General features: G+C 43.7%; 1 protein-coding gene and 1 long non-coding RNA gene across 3 annotated transcripts in view; both read left to right on the forward strand.

The window, feature by feature from the left end:
* The window catches only part of IGF1R (insulin like growth factor 1 receptor), a 196,268-nt gene extending 187,651 nt beyond the window's left edge, over window positions 1–8,617 (forward strand). For both annotated transcript variants that reach the window (XM_083371310.1, XM_083371311.1), the window contains exon 21: window positions 6,159–8,617. In XM_083371310.1, coding sequence (XP_083227436.1) covers window positions 6,159–6,525 — 367 coding nt within the window. In that variant the 3' untranslated portion in view covers window positions 6,526–8,617. The remainder of the gene's footprint in view (window positions 1–6,158) is intronic.
* Window positions 8,618–10,071: 1,454 nt separating this feature from the next.
* LOC310645580 lies at window positions 10,072–15,991 on the forward strand. The gene is made up of 2 exons (XR_014493536.1): window positions 10,072–13,865; window positions 14,022–15,991. It is a non-coding gene; the product is annotated as an uncharacterized lncRNA (long non-coding RNA).
* Window positions 15,992–23,046: the final 7,055 nt, after the last annotated feature.

Here is a 23,046-nt window from a genome sequence, read left to right on the forward strand (position 1 = left end):
GTCCCCGGGCTGTCCACCTTAACATGTTTTTCAAAGCTTTGCGGTGATTTGCAACCCAAGTGTGTTGGGCCGGGCTTGGAGTTAGCAAATACAAAGCATTGTGTGAGTAGTGGCTTTCTGGAAGGAAAAACACTTTATTTTGCTTGCCTTTTTTTCTCCTTTTTTTCTTTTTATTTTATGTTGGAGGCCTGCATGAGGGATGCAACTGCTTAAGGGGCCTCAGCTGTTTGAGATTCTCAGGAAAAGAGCTTATTTAGCCAGAGGGCTTAGACTGGTATCAGGTGACAGTTCAGCCTTGTTTTGCTAGCTTGCTAGCTGGAGTTGGTCAAAGGAGAGGCGGGTGTTGCTAAGGAACTGAATTCTCCACCTTTTTTTTTCTTTCCCCCCAGAATGGGAAATCTCCAGCAAAGCTTTGAAATTCTGCTAAAGTGGGGGGGGGGAATTATTTAACCAGGCCAGCCAGGGTGTGCAGCTTTGCAAAGCCGAAAAGGATGATCCAGTCTAATTTTCATGGGCAAAGAATGTTATTAATAAATCAAGACCAACCCCTCTTTCCCCATCCGGAAATTGAGGGTGAAAATGATGTATAAGCCAGGGTAATTAAGGTTGGGGGGATTTTCTTTGAGGATAGCATTTAACTGGCGTTTAACGGGGAACTGCTAATAGGTATAAATTGACATAATTTCTTGGATGAAGAAATGTTCCCCCCCCCTCCCTTCTAAGCTGATCAAATTACTCTGGCTGTTCCAGTCTTCCAGCCCTCGCTTTTAGAAAGCTATGGATTAAAGTAGATGCTCTGGTCCACCCCATTTCTGCCCCCACTCAATAGCTGTTGAAGCTTTTTTCTTAACCTGCGCCCCCCCCAGGGATGATGGAATTCAGCTTCCAGACAGCCATTGCATGCAGGTAGTCCTCGACTGACGACCACAATTTAGCCCCAAAATTTCTGTTGCTGAGCGAGATTTGCCCCATTTTACCACCTCTCTTCCCACAGTTGTTAAGTGAATCACTGCAGTTGTTCAGTTAGTAACAAGGTGGTTAAGTGAATTGGACATGGGTTGGACCACAAGAAAGGCCGAGCGCCAAAGAATGGAGGCCTTTGAACTCTGGTGCTGGAGAAGACTCCTGCGAGTCCCTTGGACTGCAAGGCGATCAAACCGGTCAGTCCTAGTGGAGATCAACCCTGATCCTGAAGTTGAAACTCAAATACTTTGGGCACCTAATGAGAAGGAAGGACTCACTGGAGAAGAGCCTAATGCTGGGAAAGATTGAGGGCAATAGAAGAAGGGGACGACAGAGAATGAGGTGGCTGGATGGAGTCACTGAAGCGGTAGGTGTGAGCCTAAAGGGACTCCAGAAGATGATAGAGGACAGGAAGGCCTGGAGGAACGTTGTCCATGGGGTCGCGATGTGTCGGACACGACTTCACAACTAACAACAACAACAAGTCTAGAGCAGGAGTCCCCAACCCCCGGTCCCTGGACTGGTACCGGGCCGTGGCATATCAGCAACCAAGCTGCACAAACAAGCAAAGCCCCATCTGTGGGATGCAAGCAGCACACAAAACCAGGCCCCCCTCCGGTCCGCGGAAAAACCTTTCTCCATGGAACTGGTCCCCGGTGCCCAAAAGATTGGGGACCCCTGGTCTAGAGAGAAGAAAGCCCGGTGTGACATGATAGCAATGTTCTAATATTTGAGGGGCTGGTACAAGGGAAAGCGAGGTGGGGTCAAGCTATTCTCCAAAGCGCCTGAAGGCAGGACAAGAAGCCATGGATGGAAACTAATCCAGGAGAGAAGCAACCTGGAATTAAGGAGCAGTTTCCTAACAGTGAGAACAATTAACCAGTGGAACAGCTTGCCTCCAGAAGTTGTGGGTGCTCCATTACTGGAGGCTTTTAAGAAGAGACTGGACAGCCACTTCTCTGGAATGGTATAGGCCAGGGTTTCCTGCCTGAGCAGGGGGTTGGACTAGAAGACCTCCAAGGTCCCTTCCAACTCTTGTTATTCTGTTAAATTTGGGGACGTTGCTTTGCTCAAAAGATTAGGAGAGAAGAAAAGAAAAAAAAACACATTCCAGGATTTTGTCAATGAAATTAGCTACTAAGGAAGTATCACAGTAGATATTCCAACCACTTAACTTTCCTAGGATGGATGGATGGACTATATGTAATAAAGATTTAACGGAGGAAGACCAGTATTTTTATTGGCAAGGGTGGGATGAAGGATAATATGCACTAGTGGTTATCAAACTGACTGAGAAAATGCCCCAAGGCGAGCCCCTCAGTCATTCCTACTGCATCCAGGTTTGGTCGCCACACGTTGCGACTCTGGAAAGAGTGCAGACAAGAGCAACAGAGACGATTAGGGGGCTGGAGGCGAAAACATGGGAAGAACGGTTGCAGGAATTGGGTATGTCTAGTTTAATGAAGAGAAGGACGAGGGGGGACATGATAGCAGGGTTTCAATATTTGGGTGGTTGCCACAAAGAAAAGGGGGTCAAGCTATTCTCCAAAGCACCTGAAGGCAGGACAAGAAGCCATGGATGGAAACTCACCAAGGAGAGAAGCAACCTAGAACTAAGAAGAAACTTCCTGACAGTTAGAACAATCAACCAGTGGAACAACCTGCCTCCAGAAGCTGAGAATGCTCCAACACTGGAAATTTTTAAGAAGAGACTGGACAGCCATTTGTCTGAAATGGTATAGGGTTTCCTGCCTGAGCAGGGGGTTGGACTAGATGACCTCCAAGGTCCTTCCAACTCTGTTAGTCTGTTATATTCAGTGACTGTTCAGAGTTACCAAAGCAATGAAAAAGTGACTTATGACCATTTTTCGTACTTAACAACTGTCACAGCATCCTCACCGTCACACGATCAAAATCTGGACACTTGGCAACTGGCATGTATTTATGACAGTTGCACTGTCTGAGCGTCACGTGATCACCTTAGCTGGCTCCCGACAAACCAGATTCGCTTAATGACCATCTTAACAACTTCAGGGATTCACTTAGCAAGGTCACAAAGTGGACCGAAACTCACTAAACGCTAACACATTCAACAACTGCCCTGCTTACCTTTGGGGCTCAATTATGGTCGTAAGTTGAGGACTACCTGTTGTTGGCCACAGCTGCTGCCAAAAATTGCTTTGTCTGAGCAGGAACCCCTTTTGAACAAATCCCCATATTGTTTCTGCCCTTATTTTTTGCTTAAATTCCTCCAATGTAAAGTAGAAAAGAAGAGATTCTCTTAAAACAATCAACCAAAGCCAAAAGACTTTAATGAAGCCTAGCAAATAGAGGTGGTTCTCTACTTACGACCACAGTGGAGCCCAAAATGTATGTTGCTAAGTGAGACATTGATTAAGCAAATTTTGCCCCGTGTTCCTGCCACATTTGTTAAGTGAGTCACCGTGGTTGTTAAATTAGTAACCTGGTTGTTGGAAGCGAATGTGGCTTCCCCGTTGACTTTGCTTGTCGCAAGGTGGCCAAAGGAGATCGCTTGACCCCCCCGGGACACTGCGACCGTCATAAGAATGAACCAGTTGTCATGCCTCCGAATGTAAATCCCATGACCCTGGGGATGCTGCAGTGGTCATAAGCGTGAGAAAGGGTCACGAGTCACTTTTTCCCAGTGCCGTTGGAACTTCAAACGGTCACTCACTGAGCTGTGTGAGTCGAGGGCTCCCTGTATATCTTAGAAAGGAAAAATTCCCAAGAACAAGACCCCCGGTGGTGCACCTTCTCCTCCCATGGCACAACTCTCCAAGGCTGAAGGAAGTGGCCACGAATTCCCGCAGGAGAGAGAGAGAGAGAGAGAGAGAGAGAGAGAGAGAGAGAGAGAGAGAGAGAGAGAGAGAGAGAGAGAGAGAGAGAGAGAGAGAGAGAGAGAGAGAGATTTGCAGGGCCCCCCCACCCCCACCCCCTTTGGCTGGAAATCAAAAGGGCAGCAGCACCTGCGATGTTGCTCCCGGTTGCAAACGTCACTGCATGCAGAAGGAAGGTGCCACTAGGAAAGCCTTTTCATTCCTCCCTCGTGATCCGGGGCAGGTTTACAAACTTGTCTCTGTTCCTCCCATTTCTGGAAGTGCATTCCGCTTCCAAGGCCCGTGTCAACAAGGGCCCGCTCACCCACCGGCAGAGGGAAACTTCCTTTTATGGGAAGCTGGTGGAATGGCCTCAAAAGGAAGCGTCACATGTGCTTGCTGGCACATGTGTCCCGCTGGCCTCTTTGCGGTATCTCCTCAGCAGTTCCCTTCAGGCAAAGGGTGGCTATCCCTGTCCTTGGTCCCAGCTGGTGTTTTTAGACAGAGACAAAAGAGGCAGCTGGGGAAACAACGGGTGTGGAGTCACCGAAATGGATCTTGGTTAGATCTATGGCAGGTTTCTTGCTGGGTTGAGCCAGGCTGGCTATTTGCAAAGAAAGGAGAAAGAGGAAATAAAATCCAACATCTCTGGAACCTCGTTTTCTGTTTTAAGAGGGAAGGCGGCATTAAAGCAAAAATTGGGGAACGTGTATTGCTAATTCCTTTGCTGTGGTTTATTTTACAGAGAGTCCTCAACTTAACAACAGTTCATTTCGTGGCCGTTCAAAGTTACAACGGCACCGGAAAAAAAGGGACTTACGACCGTTTTTCACATTTACAACCATTGCAGCATCCCCATGGTGACGTCAAAATTCAGACACTTAGCAACTGACTCGCATTTATGACAATTGCAGTGTCCCAGGGTCTTGTGAACCCCATTTGCGACCTTCTAACAAACAAACTAAATGGGGAAGCCAGGTTTACTTAGCAGCCGTGTTACTAGCTTAACGGTTGCAGAGATTCCCTTAACAACTGGGGCAAGAAATGTCACAAAGTGGGGCAAAATTCACTTTACAACTGGCTTGCTTAGCAACAGAAATTGTGGGCTCCATTGTGGTTGCATGTCAAGGCCTACCTGCTTCGTTTTATTGTTTTACTTCTGTTCTGTTCACGCTCCTTTCATTTTTCATCCTTTTGATTGTTGTAAGCCCCCTAGAGTAGCCTCACAGCAAAGTAGCTCACGAAAGGGACAATGTAACTGTCATCCATTTGAGCCAATTGCCAAACGGCCAAATTTTGATCACATGGCCATGGGGATACTGCAGTGGTTGTAAGTGTGAAAAAAATGGTGGTAAGTCTCCTTTTTCAGTGTTGCCATAACTTCAAACGGTCCCTAAACGAATAGTTTACAAGTTGAGGACTATCTATAGGTATTCAGTTTCTTGAATTAGAGCAGTTTTGCTTCTGGTATCCGGATCATTTTGAGTTGATGTACAGCACTTGAAGGTAGCAAGGGCTTGGCATCCTTCCTCACTCAGATGCGTTGAGTACCTAACTCAGTGGTGGCGAACCTATGGCACGCGTGCCAGAGGCGGCACTCTGAGCCCTCTCTGTTGGCACGCGTGCCACCGCCGTCAGCAGCAGGTCCATCAGGCTGCCACCGCCACCCGGAGCAGGAGCCCCATCCAGCACAAAGGAGGCGAAGCAGCCGACTAGCAAGCTCGCGTAGAGGTGGTAGAGCAGAGGTCACCAACCATTGTCGATTGGTGGACTGGAAGAAAAGGGAGGGGCTGCAAATGGGGCGGGGCTAGTCCGTGATACTAACTAGCCCTGCCCTGTTCTTGCGTGGTGCAGCGCCTTGTATCTGCACCCCGTGGTGTGGCGGCGGCCATTTTTGCGCCTTGCAGCACGGTGACCCATTTTTGCACCCCTGGTTTTTGCTTGCCAAAGCAGCACTCAGAGACGCTTCCCTGTCTCCCCCCCCCCCCCCCCCCGAGGGCACCACAATGCTGATGCGGCCCTGGCACTTTGCGATAAATAAGTGGGTTTGGGGGTTGCGGTTTTGGCACTCGCTCTCTAAAAGGTTCGCCATCGCTGACCTGACTCAGTGGGGTTCCAGACCAAGCAAAGCTACTTAGGAATGGGGAGTCAACTTTCAACGGTCCCTTTTGGTCTTAAACGGTGTAAATCAGGGTCTTGGGGTTTCCCGCCCAAAGCGACGCTGCGCCCTATTTTTGCCTGCTGTCTCCTCAAAGGCCGCCTCCTAAGTGTCAGGGAGTCAACTGTTTTGTGTGCTGGCCAGGAGCTAAACCCAAGTCCTCCTCCAACACAAGCGTGTCTTCTGTCTTCTCTTCCCAGCTTCGAACTGATGCGCATGTGCTGGCAGTACAACCCCAAGATGAGACCTTCTTTCCTGGAGATCATCGGCAGCATCAAGGATGAGTTGGAGCCGGCCTTCAAAGAGGTCTCCTTCTTCTACAGCGATGAGAACAAGCCTCCCGACACGGAAGAACTAGACTTGGAGACGGAGAACATGGAGAGCATTCCTTTAGACCCTTCCTCGGCCCTCCAGCCTTCGGATAAACACTCAGGACACAAAGCCGAGAACGGCCCAGGCGTGGTTGTCCTCCGGGCCAGCTTTGAGGAGAGGCAGTCCTACGCTCACATGAATGGGGGACGCAAGAACGAACGAGCCTTGCCTTTACCCCAGTCTTCAGCCTGCTGACCTTGAGAAACAGGTGGTTTTTTTGGGGGGGGGATTTTTTTTTTATTTTTATTTTTTGCAAATGCAGAAATAAGGGGTTGAGCTGGGAGGGAACGAGAGAGCAAGACAAGCAAGCGAGAAAATTAACAATATATTCAAAAGCCGACTTGTACCTCAGTGGATCTTCAAGAACTGTCATAACTGCACACAGGAGAATCCTCTCTTCAATTTGAAGTCGAAATAACTTTTTATTTTTCCTTTTTTTTCCTTTTTTTTGGGTTTCAATATGCAAGCAGGAGATCGTTTCGTGCAACAGAACTCTGTACGCGGGGCACAGTCAGCCTTCTAAAAACTTTTAATATTAACACTTAATAGCAACCGGAAGAAAAAAAAAAACAAACACAAAAAACTTGAGACTCTGATGCGTGTCTCCCTTTCCTCTCCTTTCTTTCTGCTTCGTAAATGGGAAACACGTCTCGTGTGAAGTTCGTGTGAAGTTCGACTTGACACTTTTTTTGTTTCTTAAAAATCACACGGAAGGAAAAGGACAGGCCAACACAGCTCTCTCCTGCTTCCTTTGCGAGCGCCTGCCTGGCACTGTAGGTTGTGACAAAGAAAGACAGAAAGAAAGGGGAAAAAAAAAAGACTGGATTTTTTTTTACTACGATTCCTTAAACTTTCTAGGATCTCATGAAAGACGGAAGGGTCATACTTTTTCCAGCGCTGCCAAATTTGCCAAAAAAAAAAAAGAGAGAGAGAGAGAGAGAGAACTTTCTTTTAGGGTTATTCCTTGTTTTTTTTTCCTTTCTTTTTTTTCAATTACACACTCCATTGAAACAAAATACAGACCAATACACTCCCCTATCTATCGTACACTGGCATTTTAACAAAAAATATTATTATTATTTTTTGACTGGACGAAAGAAAAACTTGTTCTCTCTCTTTAAAAAAAAAATAATCCAAAAAAAAAAAAAAAAGATCCGAAAACCCATGGTTGAGAACCTAAGGGATGGGGTTGAATTAGCAAACACCCCAACACCCCCCCACACACACACACACACCCGTTCGTTCTGGATACAACTGGCATCGATGACCGGCGCAAAAGGGTGATGCTTCTTGTGCAGAAATCCAACACAGCCCTCCAGAATGGAAATGCAGACAGACAAAACAGGAAGCGTTGCCATGAGTTGTTTCTTCTGGTCTTTTGGCAGGCTTTGCAGCGGGGAAAAATTAAATGAAAAAAAAAAGAGAGAGAAAAACTTAAGAGAAACACTAAAATGGGAGAAGAATGGCAGTTAAACAGATTCAGGCCTTCAACTCTTCAAGGACCTTTTTTCTCTCCCCCCCCCCTGTTATTAAGACTTCAAGGGGTCTTGCAGTTCTATGTTAGACCATGGCTCATTTGCATACACATTTGTCTTTTTGTGTCACTTTTATAACTTTTTTACAGTTCAGATACTCATCTATATGTCTGTACAGAAAAAAAAAGCTGCTATTTTTTTGTTCTTTATCTTTGTGGATTTAATCTATGAAAAAGAAAAAAAATCTTCAGGTCAACCCTCTTTCTCCCCCCCCCTCCATCCCGTCCTTCCATTTCCGATGAATTTCTTCCCTCACGCTTTCTACTATATAAAAGTTGGACCTTTCCACACCTTCATCCTGCTGCCTCTTTTCCCGAACCGCCGTACCTGGAAACACAATTTGCCATCGATGGTTTAACACCTTTGAAAGATTTTCCTGGTTTTGTGTTGTTTTTTTTTCTTTCTATCTCTCCTCTGCTGTCTTCTCCTTTTGCTTTTTGTTCTTTTTTTGTTGTTTTTTTTTTGTTTTGCTTATATATTTATGACCATCAGCACACTTTGTCGGGTGGACAGGGGAAAAGTACGTTGCCAATCGAAGTTCATGCCCAGTATGTATTGCCCTCTTAAACCATCGTTCTCACTCTTGGTGCATACGGTGCCCAGGTCTGTTACATTGCGAGGTAGGATGGAGACTCAGGTCACGAAGAAAGAGAAAGTTAACTATTTAATGCAAGGGTGGGCAGCTGTTGTAATTTTATGACCTGTGGACTTCCACTCCCAGAATTCCTGGCTCATTCTTGGCTGGCTCAGGATTTCTGGGAGTTGAAGTCCATAGGTCATAACATTGCCATAGTTGCCAACCCTTGATTTACAACAGGGGTCTTCAAACTTGGCCCTTTTGTGCCTTGTGGACTTCAACTCCCAGAATTCCACAAGTCATAAAAGAGCTAAGTTTGAAGACCCCTGATTTAGCATATTCTTCTGCTGGTTAGCAGTGTGGCATTGCCTCACCCTCCTTCTTGTTGGCCCTTTCAGGCAAACCACCACACACCCTGAAGTACATCAGATGTAGGTGAACGGTTGAGTGTAGCCTTGTCTTTCCAGCCATCAACCTTTCAATGTTAGGAACAACATGTCTTTCATGCTCTGCCAGTGGTGATTTTGCAAGGTCACTCAAACGTCCTCTGATTTCCGGGTGGCTTTGGCCACTGCTGTGTCCCCCAAAAAGGAAACAGTGGATGGATAGAAGTTTTGGAGAGGTGATAAAGGCGAAACCGAATTAAGGTGTTGCACAGGTTGGTTGAAAAAGAGGAGAGCCCAAGTGGTTTTTGATGCTGGCTTAATCCAACTGTAGTCCAACGTGGAAATTCTGGGTTAGCACTGATTAAACCAAAATAAATAAATAAATAAAATATCTGGCAGCAGATGAAGGTTTATTCTGGGTTGGAAATATTGGGGGGTTTGTGTTTTGAGTAAGAACAAAGAATTAAAACTATAAACTGCTAGATTGTGACTGGAGATAAAAGTTACGTTTGTAGTGCTTTCTTTTCTTTTTTGCTTGTGTAGCTTCAGTCCCAACCATCTTTTCACCTCCCCGTAGTTAACTATTTCCCCTTTTTCGAGGAGAAAAAAAAAGCGAAAGAAAAAGAAAAAAAAATGTATTCTATGTAGGATTCTTTTTATTTATTTTTTTTTGTGCTGAGTTTAAATCACTGTAGAAGTGCCCCATAGTACATTTTAAATACTGAAATAAGGTTTGGTTTTGTTTTTCTGAGTTATGACGGGACAGCTTTTATTTCGTTTTCAAGCATTTTATCTACCTCACTCTTTTTTTTGTGTGTATATATATAAAAATATACATCTCACATTTTCTCAGCAGCCGACAATATACTGTTGAATACTGGCAACCTCATTTGTTATACAAACCACACATCATGCAGGTTTTAGAGAAGGAGGTCACTGCTGAACACACACACACACACACACACACAAAAAGATCCCTTGGAGAAAAAAGTTGTTGCTGCTTTTATATTCACAAATGCTTTTATCTCTGTGGTGTGTTGTGGATTGAAAGCAGTTTTCACTTGGTTTTGAGTAAAAATGAAAAGCTGCTGTCCGTCTAGTTCAGGGGTAGGCAACCTCGGCTCTTTTATGACTCATGGACTTCAACTCCCAGAATTCCTGAGCCAGCTTGGCTGGCTCAGGAATTCTGGGAGTTGAAGTCCATGAGTCATAAAAGAGCCGAGGTTGCCTACCCCTGGTCTAGTTAAAAAGAAAAGGCAGGTGAAAACCCAAGGGTACCATCCGGTGGTGCCAAAACAGGTTATCTTCCGGGATGAAGTAGGGTTTTAAAAACGGGGAGTGTTAACAGGTCCGAATCACATGTAGAATGTGGATATGGAGAAGGAGGTCGAATCCTTTTGAAGTTCTCCAGGTGCCTCCAAACTCTGAAAGATGTTGGAACCAAGTGACATATCTACCTAAACACGAAGTACAGCTTTATTTCTCTGGCAGATCAGTGAAATAGGGTTCCTTAAAACCCAAGTTAGTGTAGGATTGGAAAAAAGAAAGAGCTGCTTGTGTATGTGGCAGGAACACAAAGATAAGATTTGCGCTTGTAGCTGAAGAAGTGTTGATAGTTTGGCTTGTTTTCCCCGAACCTCCAAACGATGTTTTGCAGTTGTGAAAACTTGTCAGGTGACGGGGTCCTGGCTTAACTGATCTGCCAGTCAGGCGGCAGTTCTCCATCCTGGCCACCGTTCCTATCCACACAGCTTGTAATTGTCTTCCCCAGTTTGGAGCTGTGTTGAATCTGGACTCTCAGTCTGAATTTGGGGGCGTGCATCTGGAGACTCCAGGTGGAAGGATGACTTGCTTGCTGCATCTGAATTATGTCATGCTCAACTGCATGATACAAAACTTAAAGTTGTGTTAATAATATCCAGCGGTTGGCCTCTAGAGAGATGGAAGGCATCCAAGGCCATGCTTGATTCTAAAATGGGTTTTGGTAAGGAGCAGATGCCTGTTATCCTGGCTATTCTTTGCTTGATGTCTTTCCGTTCTTTCAGGTGATTTTTTATTTTTATTTTTATTTTGTGATTTCAGTGATGGCCTCTCCTCTCTTGCACACACTAATCTCCTGTTTAGATCTTCAGATCTTTCATCTGCGTTCAAGAGGATTCCCGCCCCCCAAACTGTCCATGTTGTTACTTTTAGTTCTACGTACGTGGCTTAAAATATTAGGAGAGAAAACTAACATTGTAATGCCCATCAAGACATACATTTCGTAAGCATTCAGAAGCAAGGCAGTCGTGTGATTAAACAAGTAGGCATATGTAACAGGTGAGATCACCTCAATTCTACTATAGTGTTCTGCATTCATATTTTTTAAATACCCATGATGGTTTCCACAGATGTTGTTCTTGACATTGGAATCTTTTTGTGTGTGGCCCCTATGACATTATCTGCCTGTCTTCCCCCCCCCAATACAGTCTTTCTGTTGATAGTGAACCCATATTGTCTATGCATGTCAAAGAAATTGTGTTGGCTTTATGTTGGGCACAAGGGTGCAATTTTCTGCAGGGTTTGTGAGAGATGGAAAGTTTATTTTACTTCCGGATGGGTTTGGATTGAAACCTCAAGTCACTGGATGTCATGATCATGCATAGACCTGAATTGGCTTCGCCGAGGAGATCAGAAAGTTGGACCGTTTTTTCCATTCATTCACGAAAGTCTGACAGTAGCTTTCCTAAGTCCAACCAAGGGTCCATCTTTTTTAAGTTCTTCATTTGAACTATGCCCCCTCACCCCAGATCTCCCGGCACTTGGATGTAACAGCGTTTTCCATTTTGCAATGTACAAGCAACGCTCACTGCGACTCCTGGTGTGCAGTGCTTAGCTTGAATGGCCAGCCTGGTGATGTAGGAAATTGTAGTCCAACATGACTGAAGGACGAGCTTCCCAGGTTTAAGCCATTGGTTCTCTGTAAACGACTTTTCATAGCAGGACCCAATCCAGGGGCCTGGATGTGTTTTTAGTGGATTGCATTGGGTGACCTTGAGATCTTGCATTATGAGGAGAAGATGTATGTGCCTCCTTCTTCCACCATATTCTCTACAGCATCCATATTAAGTCAATTCAAGACTGGGTCTGACTCCACTTCTCATAAGCTCTGTTGGCAAGGATTGCCCATTTTTACACCTTTGCATATAATACTCTGGAGATAGGGCAGAGGGTAACCACTTGTTCTCCTGGCTAGGGATTATGGGAGCTAAGTCTAAAATCAGAAGATTTTGGAAGGCTGGTTTAGAGAGTACCACATTTGCAATTTTACTTTCAGTCCCTTTTCCTTTTCAATTATCAATAGCTCGGTAGTTGCCTTCCAGTCATCCTGTAAAAGGAGGTCAATGAACATGTGTGTTGTTTCCAGAGCCTTTGCATGGATGCTACCCAGTGATGTTTGTTAAATTTTAATGGCCCTGCATTTAAAAAACACAATGATTCAGCTTTAATTTTGGAGGTGGCCTTTACTTTAAAGAATGGTCTGAGTCCCTTAATGTGCAGAATGCGTTTTTGGCTTCAGAGCAAGGACTGCTCTGTCAAAATGGAACCTCTATCCGCTGTTGATTTAACTTTTGATGCCGGTATGACACACAAAGCAGAGCACCCGAGAAGACTGGTTTCCAGTTTAGCTTCCTCCTTGGCATATGGCGGCTTCTTCCCAGAAGGGTCTCCCATAAAGTTAAGATTTAAGTTTGTTGGCACTCACGTGCCTGTTTGATGCTATAAAATCCAGTTGATCCCAGGACTGGCTGCAGAAGTGGAAGTGCTGCTTAGATCTCTGGGAAATGCTGAGCGTTGTTTAGTACAATCTGTTAGGTGTATGAATGACACTCCTGTTGTCGGTATAATGTTTGATATAGTTATATTTTTTAAACAAAATTCCATTCCAGTAGTTGGTAACATTTCATTGTGACTTTTGTTTTAAGTTTGTCAAAGATGTTTTCCCATGCTCTGTTCAGGTATTCATAATGCATCTTCTGGCAAGGGGGGGAAGGGGTCAGCAACTTTTTCAGGCACCGTAACCACCCCCTTCCCATTTATTTTTTTAAAAATACACTTGACGTTGCCCAAATCCCATATAATCAAGAGTTTGAAAAAAGGTGAACTATTTAATTTTTGTTGGTTTGTTTGCTTTTAAAAAAACATACATTCTTGTTTTACATGAAGAGGTGCCATGTTGGTGGCCCCAGCTCTGGTTTAATCCTGGCTACCCTTTAACTTCTTTCTCAGTGGGGAAGGTCTGAAGGAAAAGTCTGACCTCTCGGCTGATTGTGGAGAATGGTTACATTCCTCTCCCATCCCAGGGAGATTGGGAAATTGGCAAAAATGCAGCCCCCCCCCCTTCCCTGTTCCGTGGCTAGGATTTTTTTGGGAACACCTGAGTAGGGCTAAGGATTCGGTCCACCGCAATGCGATTCATCTCTCGGCTCGTTCAGGGCGAGCTTTCTTTTTCTGGAGGTGCTGAAGATACAGAACGTGTCGCAGGTTTTGCTCAACAAATTTGAGTCCTGTTTGAAGGACCGACCGGTTGGTTCCAAGCTGAAACACTTTTAACATGTCTTCGAGTAGGCTTTAAGAACCACCAGGTTGATCCAAAATTGAAGGAAGACACCAATTATGGGGCAGAAGTGCTGGCCTGCAAAACACAGGTTGACTGAAATTGAATGTGCTGAGAACATATGTGGTCAGGAATCCTAACAAATTTGCAACTGGTGAGGCTGAAGTCTAGTGCTGGAGTTCTAGATGTTCCGTAGACATCTAGTTCTGGAGCATTTCTGCTGTGGAATCAAAATAACACTAAGCAGAACTTCATACAGGCTGCTGCTGCTTATTCTAACACATTGACCCCTGAGCCAAATGTCCACGTAGATCTGGAGCAACCACGTTTGCAGGTTTCTCCTAAGCATCTTAAGGGAAGGTAACTTCCGTTGGAGTCTAGGGGGCAAATGCCTTCCGGGACAAGAGTTGGCTGCATCCATGTATTGGAGAATTTGAAAGGTATAGAATATCACGAGTAGGCAACCTTGGCTCTTTTATGACTGGTGGACTTCCAACTCCCAGAATTTCTGAGCCAGCCTGGCTCAGCTTGGAAGCCTCTCCCTTTCCCCTCAGCGTGGCTGGGAGTTGAAGTCCACCAGTCATAAAAGAGCCAAGGTTGCCTACCCCTGGGATTGATCATGGCCATCTGGCCATAATTGTTACGCAGGCTCCAGGCAGTTTTGTTGCACGCATACGTGGGTTGCGTGTGTGTAATTGTCATCTTTGAATTCTGTATCCTTTCTATCCGCGCTACCGATCCATTAGCATTTTCATTGGGGCTGTTCAAGTCCAGTAGATTACGGGTAGTCAGTTGACAAAAGATCTGGTTTACAGAAACTAATGACATATTTCACTACATTTTGCAAGACTATAGAGTAGTTTTTATATTTAAAAACAAAACAAAACACCATTTGTAGTTTTTAAACGCTAATGATAATTTAAGGGCACTTTTCAGTGTGCGTGTTTTCCCCCCCCCCTTTTTTTTTCTTTTTCAGGATACCGATGTTATTAATTACCTTTACAGTATGCCAAAAATAAGAGAAACCTGTAATCCCTTCTAAACCACAGCTCACACATTGCCCTGTGTGCACACCCGATGCCCAGATTGTGTTCTGTATCTCCAGTAAACCAGCCTTCCAAAGAGCTCTGGATAGATGGGATCATCAGTTAATCATTTCACATTTATTGTGTAAGGCACAGGCTGAGAATAACCTTGCTGGTTAAGAAAACAGAACAAGCATTAAGCACCCTCTAGCACAGGGCTCTTGGAACTTGGCCCTTTTATGACTTGTGGACTTCAACTCCCAGAATTCCTCAGCCGGCATGCGCTGGCTGAGGAATTCTGGGAGTTGAAGTCCACTAGTCATGAAAGGCCCAAGTTTGAAGAGCCCTGGTGTATGGAGACAATATAGCAACAGTACACTTACTGCCTAGTTCAGGGGTCTTCAAACTTGGGCCTTTCATGACTTGTGGACTTCAGCTCCCAGAATTCCTCAGCCAGCATAGCTGGCTGGGGAATTCTGGGAGTTGAAGTCCACAAGTCATGAAAGGCCAAGTTTGAAGACCCCTGCTCTAGCATTTATCTTGGAGTTACACTGATAGGGAAATTAGAAGCATGGACTTCCGAGGGAAGGTGTTTGGGACGGTATTCTGCTTGGGTGATTGCTTTATGGCTACTTGGGTGGAAGGACCTGAAAGCCTGGTCAGTGACGTGAAGAAAATGTCACTTCTAACATTAATCACTGCATGGAAAGAGAATTTTACTTTGACCCATTTCCCCCCCTCCCATTCTGTGAAAAAGAAAAAGGTGACTTAGGAGAGTGCACAGCTTATGTACATATTTAACAACTTGGAAGCTTTCTTTGAAAAGACCATTTTCTTTTAAAGGTCCCTATTTATTATAATTATTTAAACAAAAATACTAAAGACAATATCTAATTTTTATCTCAGAAGCAAGGCTCCCTCTGCCTAAATGATTTTGAGTGATTATTGTTCGTTGTTTTTTTTTAAAATGAATTTTCTGTTTTCTAAACCAGTGAGGTTTGAATAGAAAGGATTGGCCAGAGATCTATCTCTGGGACAATAAAATACAATATAAGTATAAATAAGTAAAGAAATAAACGCTAAAAACAATACCCTTCCCCTCCCCCCGACACACACACACACACACACACACACACACACAACGACTCGAAAGGAACTGAATGCATTTACAAATAGATTTTCCAACTTACCTTGTTTAAAATATAAACTTTTTTAAAAAATAAAAAAACCCGAATAAAATAACATACCAATTTATTACAGGAAGACTTGCTGTGTATAAATTATTCCTAAAGAAATTCCTGTGTTTATATTAAAATGAATCAGTAGATGATGGAAAAAAGATCAATGTTTTTGTATATTCTGTTGTAAGAATTTATTCCTGTTGCGATATACTCTGGATTCTTTACATTATGAAAAAAAAAAGAACTTTTGTCTATTTTGAATGGCTGATGCTGAAGCTCCTTTAGTTTCTCTCACTCTGCTTTTTTCTAGTAGTTACAGTACTACATGATTAAGTTAAATAAAAATGGATTCTGTATGTATTTGCGACTGTTGTGTTTTCTTGTTCGTTGTGCAAAGAAAACTACTGGTAGTCCTCGACTGAACGGCCATAATCGAACCCAAAATTTCTGTTGCTAAGTGAGATATTTGTTAAGCGAGATTTGGCCCATTTTACAATTTTTCTTGTTAAATGAATCACTGAAGATGTTGTTAGTAACACAGTCATTAAGTGAATCTGGCTTCCCCATTGACTTTGGGGAACACTGCAACAGTCATAACTACGAGTCAGTTGCCAAGCGTCTCAGTTTTGATCACATGACCCTGGGGATGCTGAAATAGTCATAGGTGAAAAAATGGTCACAAGCCACTTTTTTCAGTGCCGTTGTAACTTAGAACGGTCGCTAAATGAATGTTGTAAATCAAGGACTACCTGTATAAAAAGTTTCATCCAAAAGTTTTCTTACCTCGTGTTGGGCCAATCTTTTGTCTTTGGAATACACAGTGGGCTAATGCCTCCTTAAGTAACACCAGCTGCCTGCAATTAGTGCAGGTTCAAGTCCCACCAGGCTCAAGGTTGACTCAGACTTCCATCCTTCCGAGGTAGGTAAAATGAGGACCCAGATTGTTGGGGGCAATTAAGCTGACTTTGTAATAATGCCGCTTGGGGTGTGTGTGTGTGAAAGCCCTAATAAGCAGGCATATACATAGAATGAAGGCTACTGCTAAGCTTGTAAGCCGCCCTGAGTCTTCGGAGAAGGGCGGGATATAAATGGAATAAAAATAAAAATAAATAAATAAAATAATTAATTTCCTGAAATTCAATATTTCCCTTTATGCTCATGGGTTTCCCACAGAGCTATTTAAAATTTTAGTACTCTACCATAGGAAAGGATTATTTAAATTAGTGTTTCTCAGTCTTGGCAACTTTTGAGAGATGAGGATTTCAACTCCCAGAATTCTCCAGACAGAATTCTGGGAGTTGAAGTCAAACCATTTTAAAGTTGCCAAGTTTGAGAAGCATTGGTTTAAACCCAACCCACGCCACTAAGAACATCCATTGCAGCCATAACTTTCCATTGTTGCACAGCAGAATTTTCTTACATTTCACCTGGGAAGTTTAAATCCGTCCACATGTATGCACTCCGTGGGAAACTGCAATGCAATTGTATGTTTTCAGAGTTTGTTTTCAATGATGCTAACAGAAAATTACTTCTTTCATTTCTTTAAACCCTCTTTTCCTCTTTGAATCCTTTCAGTGGATACCTTGCTTTGTTTTGTTTTGTCAAAACTATCTCTGTCTTGACATAATTTGCTTCATTGCTTTGCATCAGAAAGTCGCAAAACTGCCAGCAGTTTGGGCATTGTGCCAACACTACACGTAGTCCTCGATTTATATAACAATTTGTTTAGTGACCGTTCAAAGTTGCAATGGCAACGAAAAAGGTGATTTTCACACTTAAAACCATTGCGGCATCCCCATGGTCATGCAATCAAAATTCAGACACTTGGCAACTGGCTCGTATTTATGACGGTTGCAGTGTCCCAGGCATCAGGTCATTCCCCCTTTTGTGACCTTCTGACAAGCGAATGGGGAAAACAGAGTCACTTAACAGCTGTGTTGCTAATTTTAACAAATGTCTCACTTAGCAACAGAAATGTTGAACTCCGTTGTGGTCGTAAGTTGAGGACTGCCTGCACTGTACGCAAACATTTGGAAATACAATGAAATGCCTACAGTGGAAGACTGGATTGCAAAATTAACTGAACCGGTAGAAATGGCAAAAATTGACCAGTTTGGGCAGAGAAAAGATGAACACTTTTTTGAAAGACTGGAAACCTGATACGGATATTTCTGTAGACGGAAGGAAAAAAAAACATTGATATTTTAAGGTTTGGGGGATTAAAAATGAGTCAAAGAGTTTGGGGAAAAAATTAAGATCTATTACTTGATAGAATGGTGAGAGGCACAATTACATTCCCCCCCCTTAATTTCTTTTTGATTTCTTATTTTCTATCTTGTTTGTTCTGTATATTTTAGTACATTGTAAATTTGTGTGTGTGTGTGTGTGTGTGTGTAGAAAACAGTCTTGGCAGCACAGCCCTCCAGATGTTGATGCAGCCCTCCAGATGTTGAAGACAGCAGTGTTTCTTAGCAGGGGCAAAGGTGGTTGAGAGATGCTCAATGATGCAAGTCAGTAACACCACGACCGTGGAAGCTTTCTTCTTAATATTATAATAATATATAAATGAAAATAAAGATAGCATAGAAATGGAAAGGGAAAGAAGGAAGTGAAAGGTATAGGACAGGGGTAGGCAACCTTGGCTCTTTTAGGACTCGTGGACTTCAACTCCCAGAATTCCTGAGCCAGCTGGCTCAGGAATTCTGGGAGTTGAAGTCCACGAGTCCTAAAAGAGCCAAGGTTGCCTACCCCTGGTATAGGAGAAAGGGGGAAAGAATAATAATAATAATAAAAGCATTGACATCCAACTGTTTTTTGGCACCATAAAATACAAAATAGAAGTACAGCCTCAGCTTTTTATTTTAACAACTTAACAGTATATATATTAAGTTGGTTTCTATAACAAACCAGTCTAACCAGTAAAACCCGGTCACTATTTCATTTCTTTTTCCTGTCTCGAGCACAAAATACAGAAGTGATTGCCCAGTAGAAACAAAACTGGATAATATTCTTCAACTACGGGAGTCAATTTTGCCATCTTGATCAACACCCATCGACATATCCTTCCATTTCTGCACACTGTATAAATATCTTGCTGCAGAGCTTGGAAGCTTCTTCATCCACGTTTAAACTAATGGAACTGAAGCTCAGGAAAACTTTTGGCAAATACTGTGGATTGGTGTGGGTTTTTTTTTGTTTTTCAAGCAATGATATTATGATTCTGATGATTGAGGCCATTTAGCTACCTGGCAGCTGCTATGGCAGTTTCAGATAGTTTTCAAGAGTAGCCAGAAGTAAAATCTGCTGTAGTGCCTGTCAGTGTGATGTGACTGAAGTTGCAGGAAGCATTTAAACGGGGAGAGAACTTGTCATCTTCCAAAGATGGCCAAATCAGAGCTCCGACATCCCAGATGGTTTCAATCCTTGCAAGGTGATGCAGGCAAGATGTCAGCTGCAGTTTGGCAGCAGGTTTGGGAAAGAGCAGCAACAAAGAGACTGGAAAAGGCTGGGGTATTCCAGAAAGTGAACACTAAGGAGCCATTGCTCTTGATCTCACATGTACGGATCCAGACTTCAAGAAGTGGCTACATACCAGATGGAAATGACAACAGGCAAAGCCAATTCACTGGAAATAAATAACAGAATAACAGTTGGAAGGGAACTTGGAGGTCTTCTAGTCCAGCTCAAGCAGGAGACCTTATATGATTCCAGACAAGTGGATGTCCAGTCTCTTCTTAAAAACCTCCAGTGATGGAGCGCCCACAACTTCTGGAGGCAGGTTGTTCCACTGGTTAATTGTTCTCACTGGAAGTTTCTCCTTAGTTCTAGGTTGTTTCTCTCCCTTTTATAATTTAACTTATAATAATACTTTTTCCAGACACGCAATAAAGCACTTCTAAGAATATGGGATTTAAAAGCCCTGTCCACCTTCTTATCGTAAAGCAAATATGCATGCCATCCATATACCAAATCCCATCCCTCAAGATGAAGTATTCTCTTGTTGGTTAAATTAAGCCAACCACTAACCCACGTCAAGGCAACCGCATCATAATACAATTTCAAATTCGGCGCCTTGAGTCCCCCTCTTTCCCTAGCATCTTGTAAAATCTTAAATTTAACTCTTGGTTTTTTCCCCGCCCAAATAAATTTGTTAATACCCTTCTGCCATTGATCAAGGTTGGCATCCTTTTTCAATATAGGTATCATTTGAAACAAAAAGAAACTTTGGTAGAACATTTTAACAACTGCAATTCTTCCCAGTAATGATAATTGTAATTTTTTCCAATTATTTAAGTTCTCTCCTTGATTAGTTTCCATCCATTGTTTCTTGTCATGCCTTCTGGTGCTTTGGAGAATAAGTTGATTCTCTTCTCTGTGACAGCCCCTCAAATATTGGAACACTGCTATTATGTCCCCCCTCGTCCTTCTCTTCATTAAACTAGACATACGCAATTCCTACAACCATTCTTTATATGTTTTAGCCTCCAGTCCCCTAATCATCTTTGTTGCTCTTCTCTGCACTCTTTCCAGAGTTTCGACATCTTTTTTTTTTATGCTGTGGTGACCAAAACTGGATGCAGTATTCCAAGTGTAATCTTACTAAGGCTTTATAAAGCAGTACTAATACTTCATGTGAGAAGTGATAGAGAAAGGGGAAAAGACACACTTTTATCTTCCTAAACTCAAAAGTTCCCAGGAATGGCACCTGTATCCATAAAACAGACATCTTCTGCTTTATGGCAAATCTAAAATGAAATAATCAAATCCAGTTGTCTTTATGTCTAAGACAGGACAAGACCTCACAGCTTTAACCTGAGTTTCTAACCTGGTGCCTGAACCACTACATCAAGATGGCACTTACTCAGTGGCGTAGCGTGGGTTGTTAGCACCCGGGGCAAGGCAAGTGACGTCACGGCACCACCGAAAAGACACGTCCCGCAGCGGCATAGATTTTCCAAGAAGAGTTGCGCGCATGCGGGATGCTTCCGGGTCCCTCTTGAGGGTGGCTGGGCGGGGCTCCGACCTGCAAGAGCCGCTGCATTCAAGCTCGCACGTGAGCCCCACTAAATAAAGCCACACATGTGCACGAAGCTAGGCCGGCCGGCCGGCGGGTCCGTCTTTGCTCAGCCAAGCCTGCCGGGGTGCCTGCGGGGCGCTTGCGGTTGGCCTGAGCCTGGGCGGAGAGTTGGGCGCTTCTATTTATTTTATTCAGTTTATGTGGCCGCCCATCTCACCTGCCGGACTCATTTCGCTTTGCAAGAAAGAGCAGCTCGAGAGCGGAGCCAAGCCGACTCTGTGCAGCCCTTGGGGCTCCCTGAGCAGCTCAGTGCAAGCGCGCCCCCCCAGATGTTGCGCCCGGTGCGGCCGGCCCCCCCTGCACCCCCCACGCTACGCCACTGCACTTACTTAACATATCCCTATTTAATAACCTAAAACGACCAATAAAATCAGAGGGCACACAAGTAATTCCAAGAAGTTCAGAGACACACAAGCCATTTTTGCCATCAAGTGGGAATGTGGGGGGGGGACATGCAAAGCCACGCAGCTTGGCATGGGGAGTGATAGAGAGGATGTTTTCCCTGTTACGGATGTGTGAATGGGACCCAGTAAATTCCTGAGTAAATTGCTATAATCTCCTCCTCAGCAGTAACATTGATTAGCTCAGCTCAAGAACTGTTTGATCCAACGAAGCAAGCCATTCTCGCTGGCAAAGTAAACACATTAGAACATGGCCAGCTGTGGTTTTTTTCTGGGGCATTAAAAGTGCAATTGACAATCCATGCCATCCTTCAGAATAAATAAGTATTTTATTTTCTTTCCTAGAAACTACTCAGAGCCTGTTGGGTGAGCGGCTGGGTTTTCTGCTTCTCTGCAAGAAATCAAGGATAAAGACTAATGGCGATAGCATGATAGTATGGAGGATCTCCAAGGTCCCTTCCGATCATGTTATTCTGTTCCTTCTGCCAATTTCCAAAGCTGCATGAAAATAAAAGCTGCAATGTTTAATGAAACACCCAGGATGTGGTTGAAATTTATTTATTTTTTACCAACCCAAAGAATGCATTGTTCGGATATAATATACAAATGGATCAGTGGAAAATATGGAGAAGAAAAGATTGAGATTTAGACAGGCCAGCAGACAGACAGATATTCTCCCCCAGTGAAAACAAGAGGGGGGGGCAAAGGCCACCCTGTTAGAACTGGATCACGCAACACAGGATACACATCAAGTTGTGAGCTGTTTTTTTTAAAAAATATGTCACCTGCAAGAGTCATAAGAAGAGGGATGTGCTATCTAGAGAAGTCACTTCGTCTGAAGAAGTCACGTATTGGAGTCTTCAAGCCAACTCAGAGATCAAACTGGCTAAAAAAAACCACCAGGTGTTAAATTGAAAAAGGGAGCAAAGACTTTGTCCCAAGGAAGTGGGGGAAAAAAACAAGAACATTTCTAAGAAACAGGAGTGCGCCTGCAATGGAGACGGCTGTACCTACCACTTCCACTTCAATAATATTCCATATTACCATTAGTTGCAATTTTCCCTTGCCCTCTGATTTTATTGGTTGTTTTAGATTATTAAATAGAAGAGAATCAACCTACAACAAAGAAGCAATTTCCGGACAGTGAGAACAATAAACCAGTGGAATAGGTTGCCTTCAAAAGTTGTGGCTGTTCCATCACTGGAGGCTTTTAAGAAGAGACTGGACTGCCATTTATCCACAATGGTATAGAGCAGGGGTCTTCAAACTTGGCCCTTTTATGACTTGTGGACTTCAACTCCCAGAATTCCTCAGCCAGCATGCCTGGCTGAGGAATTCTGGGAGTTGAAGTCCACAAGTCATAAAAGGGCCAAGTTTGAAGACCCCTGGTATAGAGTCTCCTATTTGAGCAGGGGGTTGGACTAAAAGACCTCCAAACCCCCTTTCAATGGTTATTTAATCAATCAATCAATCAGAATAGAACGGGAAGGGACCTTGGAGGTCTTCTAGTCCAACCCCCTGCTCAAGTAGGAGACCCTATGCCACTTCAGAGAAGTGGCTGTCCAGTCTCTTCTTAAAATCCTCCAGTGATGGAGTGCCCACAACATCTGGAAGGAAGCAGTTCCACTGGTTTATTGTTCTCGCTGTTATGAAGTTTCTCCTGAATTCCAGGTTGCTTCTCTCCTTGATTAGTTTCCAGCCATTGTTACTTGCCTTGCCTTCTGGTGTTTTGGAAAATAAATTGACCCCCCTCCTCTTTGTGACAGCTCCTCAAATACTGCAATACCGCTATCATGTCACCCACCGGTCCTTCTTTTCTCCAGACTAGCCATATCCAAATCCTGCAACCGTTCTTCATGTGTTTCAGTCTCCAGGCCTTTAATCATCTTAGTTGCCCTTCTCTGCACTTTTTCCAAAGTCTCAACATATTTTTTGTA

The sequence above is a fragment of the Vipera ursinii genome (genome assembly GCF_947247035.1).
Source record: "Vipera ursinii genome assembly, chromosome: 11".
Classification (NCBI taxonomy): domain Eukaryota; kingdom Metazoa; phylum Chordata; class Lepidosauria; order Squamata; family Viperidae; genus Vipera; species Vipera ursinii.